The 17,350-nt window shown below is 40.4% G+C and overlaps 2 protein-coding genes across 5 annotated transcripts; one reads left to right on the forward strand and one right to left on the reverse strand.

The window, feature by feature from the left end:
• Nucleotides 1-40: 40 nt before the first annotated feature.
• Nucleotides 41-13,188, reverse strand: peds1 (plasmanylethanolamine desaturase 1). Of its 4 annotated transcripts, XM_080031571.1 has the most exons (8): nucleotides 12,986-13,173; nucleotides 11,482-11,601; nucleotides 11,135-11,226; nucleotides 10,865-11,009; nucleotides 10,531-10,743; nucleotides 2,411-2,559; nucleotides 1,827-1,952; nucleotides 41-1,303 (listed from the first exon to the last, which is right to left on the reverse strand). In XM_080031571.1, exons 1-8 carry the CDS (start codon nucleotides 13,119-13,121, stop codon nucleotides 1,157-1,159), a joined length of 1,128 nt encoding a protein of 375 aa, XP_079887697.1. In that variant the 5' UTR covers nucleotides 13,122-13,173; the 3' UTR covers nucleotides 41-1,156. The 4 variants fall into 4 exon arrangements, with proteins under 4 accessions (XP_079887697.1, XP_079887696.1, XP_079887695.1 ...); XM_080031568.1 differs by lacking the exons at nucleotides 41-1,303; nucleotides 1,827-1,952; nucleotides 2,411-2,559 and adding an exon at nucleotides 5,555-8,942 and having other exon boundaries at nucleotides 12,986-13,188; XM_080031570.1 differs by lacking the exons at nucleotides 10,531-10,743; nucleotides 10,865-11,009; nucleotides 11,135-11,226; nucleotides 11,482-11,601; nucleotides 12,986-13,173 and adding an exon at nucleotides 3,595-3,640.
• Nucleotides 13,189-15,505: 2,317 nt separating this feature from the next.
• Nucleotides 15,506-17,099, forward strand: cebpb (CCAAT enhancer binding protein beta). The gene has a single exon (XM_080031946.1). It carries the CDS (start codon nucleotides 15,724-15,726, stop codon nucleotides 16,588-16,590), a length of 867 nt encoding a protein of 288 aa, XP_079888072.1. The 5' UTR covers nucleotides 15,506-15,723; the 3' UTR covers nucleotides 16,591-17,099.
• The last annotated feature ends 251 nt before the right edge of the window (nucleotides 17,100-17,350 follow it).

The raw sequence follows: 17,350 nt of genomic DNA on the forward strand, positions 1-17,350 counted from the left end.
GGACCTCAACACGTATTGATCTACGACACAAATGCATGAAAAGCATGAACTTAGATTTATGGAAAAAAAGTGGAGAAAGTAAAGACAAATTGTCACATGAAGTAGCAAAGACAATTTTCACAAGTCAGATAACTCCCCTGACGTTACACAGGACCAAAAGAGGTAGCTGATTTCACTTCTATTTTCAAGCACGGTTGAACTGGGACTTATGTAGACCGACAGTAGATTTGCATACTACGCACTACTATGCATAATAAGATCAGATATAGTGGAATAGATACTGTACACAATTCTTACACAGAACAAAAAATAAACAAAAAGAAGCTATGTGTGACTAAGGTGACAACTTAACGACACCTTGCCCAGCAGCAGTCGTGCATTTAGGACTGCTTCAAAAAATAAAAAAACATTCAGTGCAAGCCCATTTGAACACACTGAAGAAAAGATTTCATCTGACATCTGGCCACATAAGAAGACATACTGAACACTATTTGCCAAGTTAAATGTGGTTTTGTGTACGCTGTTTTTCATATGTACACCTTGAAATAAGACCATGTTTCAGCTACATGCAATTATGTTAAGTGGCCAATGCTGTCATTATAATGTTACAAAAAGGCAACACACAAAGCGGTACACTCAATAAGATTATTTATGTTATTGTACAATCTGCATTTTTTTAACAAATAAAAAAAAAAGATTAGTAACATGTACAGTATTTGAATGATCAGATCTGGTGTGGACTGAGGATTCCGCCTGCCTCGTCACGTCAAGTCCACCCAGAGCTCCAGTGATGGGAGAGAAGGGGGAAGGGGGGTGCCTTGAACGACTTTCATAAATGTGTGTGTGAATACAGACATGTATGTGTGTGTGTTTATGTGCATGTTTGCATTTCTGTGTTATTTTTTTTTACTAAATGTGTGTACTGATATCTTTATGTGTTTACATATGTCATTGTATACGTGTGTGTGCTCAACCAAGGAGTCGGCAGGAGGTGGTATTTTGTCACATGGCGCAAAAGGATGGGGGTAAAGGGTATGAAAGCAAGAACAGAAGAGATTGGGATTTTTTTTTTAGAGCTTGGGAGTTTTCCTTTTTTTCTTTGGGGAGGGGGGGGGGGGTTGTGGGGAGAAAGATGGAGGCAAAACTAGCAGGGGGCTCAGTTGCTGTAGATCTGGCCCTCGGGAGGCTGAGGAAGCTTCATGTTTTCCTTGCAGGTCATGAGCCTTCGCAGCTCCAGCAGCACCATCTGGATACTGAAGGAGGTCTGCCACTTGGACAGCGATGTCAACGCGTGCATGTCAACCTGCGGGACAGAGGGCCATTAGGGACGGACGGTGTGTCACAAAAACCTCATGAACCACTGAGGTGTAAGGTTGTTTAATCTGCGTTCTACATCATCACCAGTACAACTGAAATGGTCTGCCTTAGCTTTCACTTCTGGAAATAACCGATATTGGATTTGAAGATGCTGGCAAAATAGATAACAAAATTGGCACAACCACTAACAAAGAAGTGAAGAAAAAAAACAAGTGCACATTCTCCACCGCCGTCAAAAGGAAAGCCGTGTCATCTTGTGTTTTTTGTCTTACATGATATTTTCTGTTCTCCTAAAATCGAGCATAATAAACATACTACAGTTTAAGAAGAACCACTCTAAGCTCATCTGCTTTAGGTGGTTCTTGATATTAAAAAAAAAACACAAAAGCCAAATGGTGTTATTTCAGTGTAGCTGGATCAGGAGAATGTATCGCACTCATAAAGACTGCTGACATCTGTATTTGGGTTAAAAGGCCAGAAAAACAACTGGTTTGGAGGATTTTACATACCAAACCGTTGGAGGTGTGCACGCCATTCAAGTTTATCTTCGTCACAAATCTGACAAACGGTGGTGACTCTGGGTATTCTGGCCCACATTCCACTTTCAGATTGTACATCCTGTTTTCAAAGCTTGTCTGTGGAGAGAGACAGGGAGGGAGAGATGAGTGGAGAACACAGTAAAATAACAACAAACAGCACATGATGTTCAATGTATTCAACTAGGAAAACAACTCCTAGTTATATGAAAGATTCTATAATTATCCAGTTCCATATGTGCTGTTACTGTGACTAGGATTCACTTGAACTAAAGTATTCTCAAACACACAGGTATTAGAAACATTTTACAAATAATCCTAGCAGCATGCGGAAGAAATGCTGAAATGTAGATTTTCCAGAATAATTATTGATCTGTGATTTATAATATGCTACCAGTTGTTTCCTGTCACTGTCGAGATTATACAATGTGATATTTAATCTTTTACAACAGGCTGCTGCCTGCAAATATCAAACCCAAGACGTGTTTGGTCATGTGAGAGTATGTTAACTACTTTAATGTTTATTGCACAGTCCCAATTGAATTGTCACCACTCACTCTCGGGGGTCCGAGGATCACCCCTCTCCATTTGGTTAAGGTCATGTCCTCATCATCCTCCAGGCCCCAGCTCACTGTGCCATCTCCCACACCTTTCTGGCCTTCTTCCAGCTCTTCCAAGAGCCGGAAATTGCGAGGAACTTTAACGCCTGTTTGTGGACAAAGCTTAGACTGTTTAAGCTAACACACGTTATGTACACTGTAGATGCAAGGTGCCGGTAACTTGCAAGATCAACAAAACTGTCACTACAGCTGAAAGCTTCGGCCAGAGCGATGACTTGCAGAGTTGCAGTTAGGCTAACAATAAAAAGATATGACTGGCGCGTGACGCATTCAGACACACTCACATCTGGACAGGAGAATATTAGGGAAGGCCTGAGCTTACCGGCATTCACCAGTATTTTTAATGAAGCCGGATGTCATTCATGTCCTCTAATGTAGCATCTGTTTTGTGCTGCATCATTTGGCCTATGCGGTGAGACATGACGGTGCTGCACCATTAACACGAGCTCATGCAAAACAAAGTCACGCCGACAGCTGCTGCAGCCATTTAGGTCCCGATCCCTTTTCATCTAACCTCTGCACACCATGTTTTCGTCATTAGCTAAAGGCAAAACGTACCTTGTCATTGTTGACGGTAAAATGTCTTACCGTGCAAAAAAAACTGAACGCAGATACAAAGGGATAATTTGGTGACATTAAACGCGAAAGACCCAAGCTGTGACGCATCCGTTATTACCGTTATATACTAACAATTTTTTTATGTCATAAATAAACGAAAACATCACCCGGACGTTGGGGTGTCGTCGGCGCTAAACATCATGCTAAAATGACGTTATTAAACATAAAGCAATACGTTACACAGTGTACTGTGTGCATACGATGTGTCCTAAGTCCTCCTTTGTTAATAAGTCGTCATGAAATCATATCATCAGTTGTTATTCTGCGTCTCGTTGCTCTTCTATCTAACTTATCCTACGTTAGCTTAGCTGATAGCATCGCTTCCTATTCATTCTCTTGAAAAAGCCTTACGTTAAATAACTCGTTTCTTTTCAAACAGCCACCGAGTCAGTCGCTTATCAGTCTCATTGTAAAACGTTACAGCTACGTGGTATAAACGCATTGAGCCGATTTATGGACCGACAGCTTCTCGTGTGATTTTTTTAATTCTCTCGTACATTTACCTGATCCGGCGGCGACCGCCATCTTGTCGCTAGTCAGCGGGAGCGCGCACGTGGTTTATTTTACCCATTGTGGAGAACGGGGTGCGTGCGCGCCCGCGATGGAGGAAGTGGAACGCAGAGCATCGCTGCCTTTGTTGTTTCCATGGAAGTATTCTTCTGGAAGAATTCGTTTTTTTTCCTCAACTACTAAAATAAAGCAGGAGAAACAGCAAGGTCCCTATGATGAACTAGTTAATTCACCTTTCATTTTATTGTTTTTAAATAACAAATTGAGCGAATTGTTCAAAATGTTTTAAATCTAAATATTTTTTTCATGGGAAGTACGATTTTATCAACCTTTTTTTCTGAAGTTGCGAATTAATTATAGGATAAGTTGAGTTAGATCTTACTTTTTCACTGGAACAAAAAAGTCATGTTTTATGCAAACTTGTCATTGCTGTCATTTTTCTCTACAATTTCAGTATATTGGTCTTTGGTTTCATTAGTGGCATTTAGAAAGTCTTAAATTCTTAAATCTAACTTCCCCTAATATAAGCTGTAGGAACACAGGAATTAAATGTAGCCTAGCCTATAAGATAGGCCTATCAGAATGCTGCACTTACAGCTCTTCAGTATGGTCACAAAACATCTCAGGTGCCAGCACTAGGCTATGTATTATGACTTGTCATAATAGGGAAAAAAGTATTACAAATATAATTTTATTTACGTCTGCAGTTAGCCACATTAATAAGGCCTCAGTGCGCCACTGAAATGGACTTGTATCCCTTCTCATAGACACTACCCGTTATATCGACCTACAATATCCTCAATGCATTACCATAACATCTCGTTTACATAGTCTTGATCATGCTGACTTCTGCACAATTGCACAGCTCTTCTTTTTAAATAGGCCTACCTAATTGCATGTCTCTTTTTATATTTTATTGTCAATGTTCTATTCATTAACTTGCCTTTACATTCTCTTTTATTAGGTTTTCATTATTGTGTTCACCATCAGACCATGGCAAATTCCTTGTATTTGTGAACGTACTGAAAAATGAACCTGATTCTGATGGCTCTTTTGATCAATTATACACTGCCCGGCCAACCGAAAAAGTCACACACTCAAATATCTTGTAGGACCATCTTTAGCTTTGATTACGGCACATATTTGCCGTAACATTTGGCACATAAGGTTGCTTCGAACCTAGACCTGAGCAACTGAAGCAACCACAGATCATACTGTACACTGCCACACAGGCTTGTACAGTAGGCACTAGGCATGATGGGAGCATCACTTCATCCACCAGTTGTTGGATGAGATTCTTACCCTGATGCACCCATCCTTCTGGAACAGGGTAAATCTGGTATCATTGGACCACTCAACCTTTTTTATTGCTCCAGAGTCCAATCTGTATGCTCCCTGGCAAATTGAAGCATTTTATCTTGATAAGCCCCAGTGATAAGTGGTTTTCTTAAGGCTACACATCTGCATTGTCCATATCCCTTATGTTCTCTTCACATTGTGCGTGTGGAAATGCCCTTACTTTTACTATTAAACATAGCCGGGAGTTCTACTGTCGATATTTTAAAATGTTGATTCAACCAAATAATTTTATTTAACACGTTTTTAGTAGTTTCATCTTCTCCCGAGTAGTTTTCTTTGTTTTATGCAGGCCAATAATTTCAGCCCACTGAAACAGAGTTAAATCTTTCCAAAACCACAGCATATGTCTTCTGACATGGTTGTTTAAGAAATAAGAAGCTAGCGTCAGTTAGGGTTAAATAACATGTTGCCAACTTTAACATATTAATCACTGTATGTAGCCTAATTTTCTTGTAGTGACATGTCAAAATATCTTTCTCTGCGTGAACTGCAGACTCCTTAAAGAGAGAGAAGGTCAGAACAAGAGCCATAATATATCGCTACAACATCTTTTAACTAGAGCCACAGAAAGAAAAAAATTATCAGAGAGATCAGTTAGCGTAATTATCAACTTTTTATTCCGTTCAATTATAAATACATTTTAATATATACATTTTAAGTCTCCCAAATTGAAGACCGCAACAAAAAAAGGCATCAAGGCATTATTCTGATATCTAAAACTCCATCACCACCATCATACAGAACCAACTGCAACATATAGGTCTTACCTCAGAAGAAGAGAGAGGCATTAGAAGGGCAATTTAAAGTCAGTCAATAAATAGTTTTTCCCATAGCACTGGTAAGAAGGGAGAGGAGAGGGGGGGCTATATAAGGCAATTCAAATCAGTCCGAGGATCAATACAGAAGTGATTGGAACACAGCTCTATCAAACGTATCAACAACAACTGTCCACACAGCTCATAAAACAAGTTATTTTTGCTCCTGCCTGTTGTCTCTAACCATAAAAGTACAAACATCTTTAATCAGATTCTACCTTCAGAACAAGAGGCCGAGGTACCTGTACTGACATAAGGCTACAATAATATAATGCATTTGAAATCAACAGAATATTGAATGAAATGATTGATTTAAATAACTTTTTATCTATTAAATAATGTTCTTAATGTAATGGAGTGTTGTGTTGTTGTGGTTGTTCTTCACAAATTAATTTAATTAAACTACTTTAATCCCTTCAACCACAATCTTGAGATCATCTGGAGTATAAGAATGAAGCATAAATGAATGCACGTTAGATCAATGCTCACAAGCCAGACTCCAACCACAGCTATTATTGCAAGTCTGTTTCAGAGCAAAGATTATTGTGGTACTTTTTACAATCTCCAAATAAATGATGGCACACCTAATTATAGCTTTAATCATTATCCATATTTATTGTCCTGTTTTGTGGTTTAACAAACACAAAAAAGGGCCAAAAATTAATATTTAGAAGGAAAAAAAATTGTCTACTGACTGTAGTTAACAGTGTACAGTCAATATTTCGCTTAACGTTATTCCAAAAAAAGTAGTACCACAGTGCTAGGAATTCTAATGCATTTTAACGCAACTTCTTATGCAGCGACACGTAACGGTGTCCATTTACCAGCTTATATTACATTACCATGGCACACAAGACTCTACAAGCAGCAACCTGCAGTGTTCTTCAGCACCTGACCTGGTGAGATATTTTCATATATCATAAAGTATGAAGGATTTATCAACTGGAATATTACATCATATAAAACATATTTTGGCTTTAAAATGAACATATTACTATCCCTAAATGGTCTACTTTCAGACCAATAATTCTGCCTTTGACCTGGTCAACTTTGCCAAACAGCAGGGTCAGCCCGTTTAAACCTGGACATAGCCAGGATTTTTTTCTTGGAATGAAGAAAAACATTTTGGTGGTTCAAACCTGGGGTAATTTAATGAAAGTTTGGGGGCTGTCTTTTTCTGAAAGCAGTACGATTCATTTCATCGGTAACGAGCGCAATCCTGCCTAGCCAGAGTCCGCCTCACACAAAGAAAAGCTGGTTAGACTGTAAATTGATTGCACAAGCCGCCATACTTTATGCATGCACGCATTGTTGTGTCTTTGTCAGTGACATTTAGACTAGTAAGAGTAATTTTGTCATGCAGGTCATTAAGTAGCTAAACTTATTTCAATCTAGTGTTCCAACTAAGCGGATAGATGTAAACAAGTTTATTTTTTAAAGAAAAAAAAATGTCTATATAAAGCAGATGAGTTAAGACTTATAGTTAAGGGCCTCTTCACTACAGTGCATAGTATTTGCTGTACAATACATTTACAAATTACCGACCAAAGCCTTAAAAATAAAACTTCCAACCTATTAATTAATTAGATAATCTCATCTATTTCTGGAACGTCGGCCTTTGACAAAGCCCTTGTAACATCACAGAGTCTGCCCGTCCCAGGCGGCACACAGTGGCAACATTACTCACGGGAGACAAGACGTTACACTCGGAAAACAACAGTCCCTTCCCAACGATATAGTAGAAAAGCAAGAGGTGAGAAGTGACAAACAATGTTACACACACGTTGGCACATAACTTTGGGGGATCTGTGTCCGATTGACGGAGACACAGATTCCCAGAAAGACAGAATTGCCGGTGCAACGGCACAAAGACGTGCTGCAAATAAAACAAAACAACAACAAATATAAAAGCACACTAGCACTGCATCTGTGGTGTGTAAGGCAGCTTGACTAAACTAAACATGCTTCTTTCCTGCAAAATTGTCAGCAGCTTCTTACAGTAACACACACGTCATTGTGACTTTTCCAGATCAAATTACTGAAAATTCACCCTTACCCTAAATATTCAAACCAATTCAATGACCAGCAAACCTGCAGAAAATAACGAATTCCAATGAAAATGCCACATGCATTGCCAAATGCAACATGCGCATTTCAGTTTAGTTTTTTGTATTTTTGTTAGTTTGCATTTCTTCTTTTGGTTTGTTTACTTTAAAAAAAAAACACACATTTTCTAAGCTGTCAGACCTGTTATTTAGCATTGTGGATCCCTGGTGGGAAGAGTTCTAGCGAGCGTTGCCTTTTCCACCGACACTGGAGTCATTGTCTCAAAAGAATCCATGATTTAACTATGGGAACAATGGACATCATGATCACATCTTCACCTCACTTTTGATAGAACAGTCCCAAATGTGTGAAGCTGAAACCAAATGTGCAGAAAGCCCACAAATGTAACAGTAATAAACTAGTTTGTTCTTTAGCTCTCAACATTGGTAAAATATAAAGCATCATCCCTACTACTTACCATGGCCTAAATCCCATTATTATGACTTAGAACATCAAGTAGATCCAGAAGAAATAAAGCAAGGCTAAATATAACGGGATTTATCAACTCTCCAAGTGAGCGTTGACTCTCAAAAGTTTTTTTCTCTTAGAATTGTTTGAATTTTCTGAAATCTCCTTGGAAACAATTGTTCATTTACGTATCAGAACTAAACCTTCTTCTTAGCAAAAAAAAAACATTTGTAAATCACTTTCAAAAAGAGTGATGGGTTGCGTTATTTACATTATTAAGAGTTAAGGATATATTGCAGTTTGTGATCTTCACAAGTGAGTATTGAAGAAAAGAAAAGAATGTCATCACCAGAGCCCTCCTCTTGAAAAACAGACGCAATGTGCAAGACTTAAAGCTATGGCATCGGGAAATGTTTGTTAGTTTCTCCCTCCAAGGATAACAGTTTAAGTGAGGCAAAAAAGGAGGATGAGCAGAAGCATGGACGGAGCCAGCGTCTTCTGTCTGAGGTAGGGTGCAGTTAGCTCGAAGCGTTACTTGACTTTTTGAGCCCATTTCAGGTCATCCGCCCGGGGCTTCTCTCCTGTCACACCCTGGATGAAATCCTCCAGGTTCCTCCAGAAACCCATCTTCTCCAACGGGTAGTTCAGCCATCCTGGAGGAAACAAAGCCCATTGACAAATCTGCCTGGTGCCATCCTCTAGAACTAGAACTACCGCCTGGTGTTTATATGCCTTCGTTTAAAGTTTAGTGATGGTAGGCAATGCTTTAAAGAAGGTACAATATGCAGGGCTGTACGCTTATTTTTTAAAGTGGTAGCACTGGTGCTAGCAAGCAAAAAAATTCAGTAGCACAAAAATAAATTTGGTAGCACACAAAGTATGATCGAAAACTTGCATGACCCTAACACTTGCATTTAGCTCTAATTACCTTTGAGCATGTCATCTTGGTTTTATTTGAGATTCTCAATGAATATGATATCCTAGTGTGCAGTAATAATTGTAGAAAAATGAATAGGGGTGCACTGATTGCAATTTAGACAAAAGAGTCTAACCTGCCAATGGCAATTTTTTTGCTGATTCAGAATTATTTCCCCCCCATAAAACTATAAAAATAATGTCTATACCTATATATTTTTATAAACATATCATTATTATATTAGGCTAATAATAACAAACATTTTTAGAACATTTCATTCTTTTAATGAAAACCATACTTTAAAACATTGAACATATAGCCTATTAAATAAATTAGTAAACATAGTTGTACAATTTAGGCCAAGTTAAATAGGTTGTGTCAATCTTTGTTTAAATCATAGATAGTTACTGCTGTTGGCTGCTTTCTTTATAGGTCCATGGTTGACTGCAGGGCTGTGAAGCGCTAACTTCCTGTTCTTACCTGCTTCAAAATAAGAGTCAACTCGCATTTGGCTAGTAACCAACTTTTATTGTGAAGGCACACAGGAAATGTTCTGTTTGCACACGCACTAACTTGACTGCGTTAATGTAAAGAGAGCCGTCTCCTTCCTGTTTTTAACCGTTGGTGAAGTTAGACACTATAATCGCCGCACAAGCACAGATCCCGAGCACACATCTTTCACCAGCCAAAGTGGAGGGTAGACTTAATAACTTACTCGCCTAAGACTACATTCACCCGCATTTGGAGAGTGTTAATGTAGAGCCCTCTAAGCAGTATTGTGCATAGCTCCTCTGTGTCTCAAACAGACAGCATCTGCTCATTAGCACTGGTGCGACTGGACTTGTATTCATCATCGCACGTGATCAATTTCAGTAGCAAATGCGATCAAAACTGTCGCACTGTACAGCCCTGATATGGTACAAGGTCATTGCAACGTCACTATATGTAAGGCACTGTAACAGTACACTTTGACCTAAAAAAAATCTATTCAGTTCAACCTAGTGTCCACGCGTAAGTTTGTGCTAAATTTGACATAAATTCCTCAATGCTTTCTTAAAATATTATGCTCGAAAGAGTTGAGGTCACAGTGACGTTGTACCTTTGACTTATCACCTCCTAAATCTAATATGTACATCCTTGAATAACGGTCAACATTTGTGCAAGCGTTTGTGATATATGGCGGCGTTTACAAGAATGGCCCTGAGACAAGTACAACCCGAAAACATAATGCCTCGGCTTCAGTTATCACCGGTTAAGGAGGCATAACAATACACCCCGCGCCAGGTTTGAATCAACAATCCCCTGTGATAGATATAATGGCGAACCTGTGGTGATGCAGAAGTAGGTCTCGTGGGGGGAGACGTGGTGGATGCGGTGGTGCTTGCGGGGCAGTATGACGTGACAGTCCTGCAGGAGCACCACCCAGCGCGGCAGGCCGAAGTACGTGTGCGACCACTTGTGAATCTGGTTGGTGAGCGTCACGAAGATGGCCAGTGCAAACAGGTAGCAGTACAACGGGTAGTTATGGTAAACCTCCGCTGCAAGAAAAGAGACGGGGAAACGAGGTGAGACAGGAACCCATTTTTTTTTTTTTTTTTTTTTTTTTTAAATCAAACAACACTTTCATGTCAGGTTCGGTTTGTTCAAAGCAAAACTCACCGGGGGAGAGGGTGAGGAAACTGAAGGCCATTGTTGCTAGAGGGAATATGGTCAGCATGCAGTTGTCACCATTGGTCTCAATGAAATCGTGACGAGTGATGGCTGTGGGGTCGATGTGGTGCTCTCTGAACGGTCGTATAAAGGCCTGCAGGACGGATCAAAAAGACAAAAAAATAATACAAACTGTAAATGCATGAAAAAACTGATTATTACCGGTGCAAATAATGCATTATATATTTTGTTTTTTTTAGAATAAACAAGATGCATTACTTTTCCAAATATGGGTAGATCCACCGATCCCCATGAGTCAGCCCCCCAGTGAACAAGTCCAGATGCAAAGTCTGCGGTTAGTATTCCTGCCACTGGAAAAAATGAGGGTAGCACAGAAAACGAATGAGAGAACAACCAATACGAACAGCAAAAAAAAATGTTTTAAATATAATGCTTTCTTGTACATATGTTGCTTTATACATTGTAAGATGCGTCTGTTTTTACTTTGCTATTATTGTATCCTGTGAAGCACTTTGTAACCCTGGATATAAATGGATCTAATGCTATAAATAAAATACTACTTACTTACTTACTTACATTATGTGACGTTTGCAGTTAGTACTTACCGATGCTCAACAGGATGTACCAGGAGTGTCCCAGGTGGAAATTGGCAAGTAGGTGAATGAAATTGAAGGCCATGAGAGAGAAGCAGAGGAGGACACTTATCCATTCTTGACATCTTTTGCCTGAAAACAAACAAAAAAAGTATCATAAATACATATTTGTATGATTAAAACACACAAGCAGCAGTTCATATGGGCAAGGATTCAGAAACTTTTCTGATAAGATTGTTCGAGTATCACCTTAACCCAATGTGAAAATGAGCAAAGGTTAGTAAACTTTTCAGCAGTATTCATTATAAGACTCTTCTCCACAAACATTTTTTTTTTCACTTTTCTTGATGCATGCAGCGGGGCCTGAAATACCTGCCTCAAACAAGGCTTAAATCTGTATAGCCAACACACTCAGTCACAGCTGTCAGATCCTCAAAGGCTGAGATCCTCGACTGATATGTGGATCTGAAGGGAGTTTACTTAGTGTGGTCAAGTTTTTCATGGTATGAGGACTGGCCAAGTTATCATACCGTGACAATTAGTTTCCTTTTGGTTATGCTCTGTGAGTCACGTACAATCTATGGGGCGGGGTAAGCTCATGGTTCCACCTACAGCTTAAGGCAAGTTATACTGAAGGGAAGACTTTACAAGACGTTTTAATGCAGCTCATATTGAAATTAAAGACCTTTTTTTTAAATGGTAACTGTAGAGAAAAACAACATCTATTACTTTGAGTGAGGGACAATCTTTTTTATAAAAGATTACTTCATTGGTCTGGTGAAAAAGTAATAAAATCTATTTCAAAGGCTTTGTTTATTTTGGTGTGTCATATTATTTTAGGTCATTTAAAATACACAATTAAAAAGCCAAAAATAATAACAATAATAATTTGTAACTTAAATCATGTCACAACATGTTCATATCAGATCATGCCATGCAAACCAATTATTTTTAGTTTTTCAAATGCATTTTCTTTTTTTTACTTTTGAAAGATTGATTCAAGACTTATTAACACCAATTGTGGCCTAATTTCTAGATGAATTAATTAAATGCATTTTAAGACTTGTTAAGGATCCTCATGAACCCTGCAGCAACACCAACCAGCCTTGTTATGAAAGGTCACAGTAGCAGCAGCTGAACCTCCTAGGCTCCTGAACACTAAAAAACAGCCCAATCAGTTAGGATATTTCTTATAACCAGCTGCCTGATACTGGAAATGTCAACATGACACAAACAGCAGCTAATCAGACCCATCCAATCTCACATGATAACAATTGCGTAGGCTAGACTAAAAACAAAAGTCTGACTGTGACAAAAGGAAAAACACAGACCTGTCCCTGTTCTCCTGTGACACTAAACTGCAGCAGTTAAAACATCGTCTATTTTTGTCATTTTAGCAGCTTTTTTCCTCAGTTTGCTACTTTGTTACTACGCTATGTAACGCCTCTCGTTATGTCACGCTACTTATGGCCACTTGAAGCCCATTAGTCGGCGCCGCGGAGTGGGTTTGACTCACCTGGTGAGTATAGATTGGCCAGTTCTTGGGCCCCGGCGTGTTGTGGACCCCATCTGGCCGCCACCCGGCCCGGTCCCTGGGGCTGGGGGCTGTGTGTTTCCACACCGGAGCCTTTCTCGTTCACCGTTCTCGCCATTTCTCCCCCTTCAGTCTCCCCACTACAGCAGCCAGGAACCAACGTATTCGTCAACTTCTCAGCCCACAGACAGCGGAGCGTTTTCAGCCAATCAAGAGCGAGTCGGTGAGCCACAGTTGCCAATCAGCGAGCAGGAATGTGTTACACAGAAAAGCGAGTGACAAATGGTAGTCGAGAACGGAAAGACCGCATTTCCTGACTCCACCCGTAATGTGTGTGCGTTGCCCGCTCGGCTGTGCGCCCTCTGCTGGACGCAACGAGCTTTCTCTGGCTCTGGAGATATTTCACACGAAGAAACTTGAGCAGGTGTTACAGCGACGCCTGTTACCTGCCAGACTGTCTAATGCTACAGCTTCAAATAGGAAAGAGACCGAAAACGTGTCAACATATCAGGTGTTCACGGCTCAACAGCGAAAGGGGAGGGAGTAGGCTATTGAGACTGTCACTGTAGGCCCAGGCCTACACACCTAAAGGCAGAGGCGTAGGCCTACTTCCATTAGGCAAAGGTAAGCAAACTTATTGATATTTTTATTTTATTGTTTTGCTATCAATCTATTTATCTATGTAGGCTATCTATCTATCTATCTATCTATCTATCTATCTATCTATCTATCTATCTATCTATCTATCTATCTATCTATCTATCTATCTATCTATCTATCTATCTATCTATCTATCTATCTATCTATCTATCTATCTATCTATCTAGGATATTTATCTATCTCTATCTATCTATCTATCTATCTATCTATCTATCTATCTATCTATCTATCTATCTATCTATCTATCTATCTATCTATCTATCTATCTATCTATCTATCTATCTATCTATCTATCTATCTATCTATCTGTAAGTGGTAGCCCGTCATATGAGCTAATTTTGGTTTGTAAAGGGACTCATGTGTAATTTAAGACCTTTTAATACAAAAACAACTTGATGATGGTGTTATCCCGATTTCCTACACATGAGCTCAATTCAGGCCTACTCTCTGGACTTACAGTAGGCTATAATTAATCTGACATTTGTATTATGATATGTAGGCCTTACTTTATCTGGAGACGACCTGGAACATACACAACAGATGGATACAATAACCATAGCAGCTTTGTTAAATTGCAGTGGCCCTATGTACAGGTAGTGCGGATTACAGTAGGCTATATGTGCCTATACATGCATACATTGGAAGCTGTTCATCACTAGAGGCATTAAAGTTTTGCTATTTTAGGAGTAACGTTTTGATCCAGCATTGTTTGTGTCCTGTTTAGGAGTCAACATTTGCATGATAGCAAGTAATCCTAACAAAAACGGAAAACGGATATATAAACCCAAAAACAAAAGTGTGTTTTATCTGCACACCAGTTAAACTCTTTATGGACAGATAAAAACATCCTGAACTATGAAGTTGTGAAATAAAATGTCCATTCTTCCAGATCACCACAAGATGGCAGCATAACCTAACCTTAAATCCAAATCACCAAACCAAGAGTTTAGAGTCAAGTGTGCTTTTAGGCTCATTAGTTTTACTGAGCATGTGCAAAATATACCATGGCCTGAGCCAAGTGCCATAGTGTCCAGGTATTATCGCTTGTTTGTGGAATATACACTGCTAAATGTTATGTTTTCACATCAGAAAATATATCTGGACCTTTTTAAAAACACACTGACATAGGCCTAAACGAGATTGACTACATTTTTCATAACACCCACTGTGACCCTCATATACTGTGTAGATTATTGGAGTGGATGCATCATTCACCACACAACAACAACAACAAACACAGACTGGATTTAGCTGGTGGGCGGTGGTGTTGTGGGGAAACAGCTGTCTGGAGATGCGTCTGTGGCTGCTGTCATGTTTACTTTCTTATGAGGTTATTACGCATGAACTTGTGTTGCGTAGAAAATGGTTGCCACGGTCTGTTTGGGATTTTTCCATTATTGTCGATGTAATGTTTTGTGACAGTAGAGGGCGTGAAGGGACGTGCTGTCATGTTGGCTAAAAGTGTTCACCGCGTCAAGTTGTGCCAGATGTGGTTCAACACTGGATGAAGAGTAACTTTGCTATTTTCACTTTTAATTTCTATTTGAGGCTAGTCGTTTCATTTTGACGATACATTAGCCTAATACAAACCACTAGGCCTAAAGGTTGCATTTTCTCTGTATTAAACAAAGACGAGAGCCAATAAAGGCCAAAGAAAAAAAATAGATTTATGTCGTTTTTTATTTTGTCCAAACACATGAATGTGGGAAATCTCTCGAAGTAGCACAGGTTGTTCAGTTGGCTCCCCTCGCTGCGCGTCAGCACACCTGCCCATCTAAGCCCCGCCCCCCGCCCGTAATAAAACCCCTCGAGACAGGAAGATCTGTCAATTCCTCCTGATCCATGCGCACAGACGCTTCAAAGTAGTTTCACACTGCACGTTGTCACAGACAGTAGTGACGCAGGGGTTTAAACCAAACTCAAAACAATTCCGACACTTGACTTGACTTGAGGCATTTCTTACAACAACAGAGGAAAAACTGAACCAAAGAAAAAAAAAATTCTCTGGGCGTCTCATCTCAGCGCTCCATGCTCCTGCAATCCGGCGGGTGTTAAGATCCATGGAAGTGGCCGGTTTCTACGACGAGGGGGGCTTTGCTATTCACAGTCGAGACAGTGTTATCGGACCTATCGGCGGCGGCTCTTACTGGAGGGTCGGCGACTCGATGACGGAGCTGGGCATTGAGCGGGAGAGAGCGATAGACTTCAGCGCGTACCTGGAATCACACTGTCCCCAACAACAGCAACAGCTACAGGGGGACGCGTACCCAGAATATCTAGCCGAGAACAAGATCAAGAGAGTTGCAGCTTTGCAGAACTACAAGAACTACTCTATGCTGAACGAGCTGGAGGCGAGTCAGTGCGACAACTTGCGCGACCCCAGGGAGCCGTACGCACTGGGCTACACTGAGCTGCAGGAGACGCGCGTGGACAGTGTGCTCAGCCCCGAACTGAGCCGATACAGAGCCGCCGCTGCCAGTGAGAGAGACGACAGTCAAGGAGAGGTTAAGATGGAGAACGGCTCGTCTGGGTTTGACATGAGGTACCTCCACTACCAGTCTACTAGCGGGAGTCTTGGAAACATCTCCACCGCGTCCTCGACTTGCTCCAGCCCGCCCGGCACACCTGCCCCGTCAGGTAAAAGCAGCAGGTCGCCATCGCACAGCGGCGGCGGAGGCAAGATGTCCAGCAGCGGAAAATCAAAGAAACGCCTGGACAAGGACAGCGACGAGTACAGGACGAGGCGCGAGAGGAACAACCTCGCCGTGAGGAAGAGCAGGGACAAAGCCAAAATGCGCAACATGGAGACGCAACATAAAGTGCTGGAATTGGCTGCAGAAAACGATCGTTTACAAAAGCGAGTGGAGCAGCTGTCCAGAGAGCTGGGCACCCTGCGCAACCTGCTTTCTGCCACAGGACAATGTTAGAAGAAACAATGCATCTCTTATAAGAGACTCCACACGGTTCCCTGGGCTAATGTCTAATGATTGATGGACTTTTCGAGCTGGAGCTGATCCACTGAGCAAGTGTTGAAAACGGTACGCTTCACGGGTGAAGGCAGTGACCACCAGTTTACAAGGACACTTTGAATGGGACTGAACTGAAGAAGTGGGTGCGATCACGAAATGGATTGCGCAATCATTCACGATCCTTCTTCACATGTCACCCACAAGTAGCTTTATTTTCGCAGATGTAATTTTGTGTATGCAGTATTTTCATGTGCAGGTTTTACATACATGCCAGTGAATTTCTACGTTTTGTCTTATCTGGAGCAATGGCTGTCAAGGGAAGAAGAGTTGTGCTGCAGTGAAATGATGCAACTCTTTGTAATAGTGTTGTCAATGAATGAAATAAGTCTAATTATTTAATATTAAAAGGTGGAAATGCTGTAATTGTACTCATATTTTATTGAATTAAAAGATTTATACTTTGTCTACAACAATTTCGTTTGTAATTTCTTTCTTTTTCTGTCCTTTTGAAGCAGGTGTAGCCACAGACAGGCAGACAGACAGGGATGGTATGCTTACCTTAAATATTCACATCATGAGAGTCAGACCGTAGTAGGATGTATGTCAATGTCAACAACATACTGCAGATAAAAACTGCCTCCACAATAATGCAAATTTTAAGTCTTCTCATTGAGGGCCTTAGGAATTAAAATTCACATCAATATAGGGTTTTAATTGT

This window comes from Ammodytes marinus (genome assembly GCF_949987685.1).
Source record: "Ammodytes marinus genome assembly, chromosome: 7".
Taxonomy (NCBI): Eukaryota; Metazoa; Chordata; class Actinopteri; order Uranoscopiformes; family Ammodytidae; genus Ammodytes; species Ammodytes marinus.

Excerpts from the sequence above, each read along its gene's own strand:
- peds1 (XM_080031571.1), bottom strand. The coding sequence starts at position 13,121 with ATGGCGAGAACGGTGAACGAGAAAGGCTCCGGTGTGGAAACACACAGC. Across the intron at positions 10,744-10,864 it reads TTTCCTCACCCTCTCCCCCG|CGGAGGTTTACCATAACTAC; the intron begins GTGAGTTTTGCT and ends CTTTTCTTGCAG. Across the intron at positions 2,560-10,530 it reads CTACTTCTGCATCACCACAG|GCGTTAAAGTTCCTCGCAAT; the intron begins GTTCGCCATTAT and ends GTCCACAAACAG.
- cebpb (XM_080031946.1), top strand. The coding sequence starts at position 15,724 with ATGGAAGTGGCCGGTTTCTACGACGAGGGGGGCTTTGCTATTCACAGT.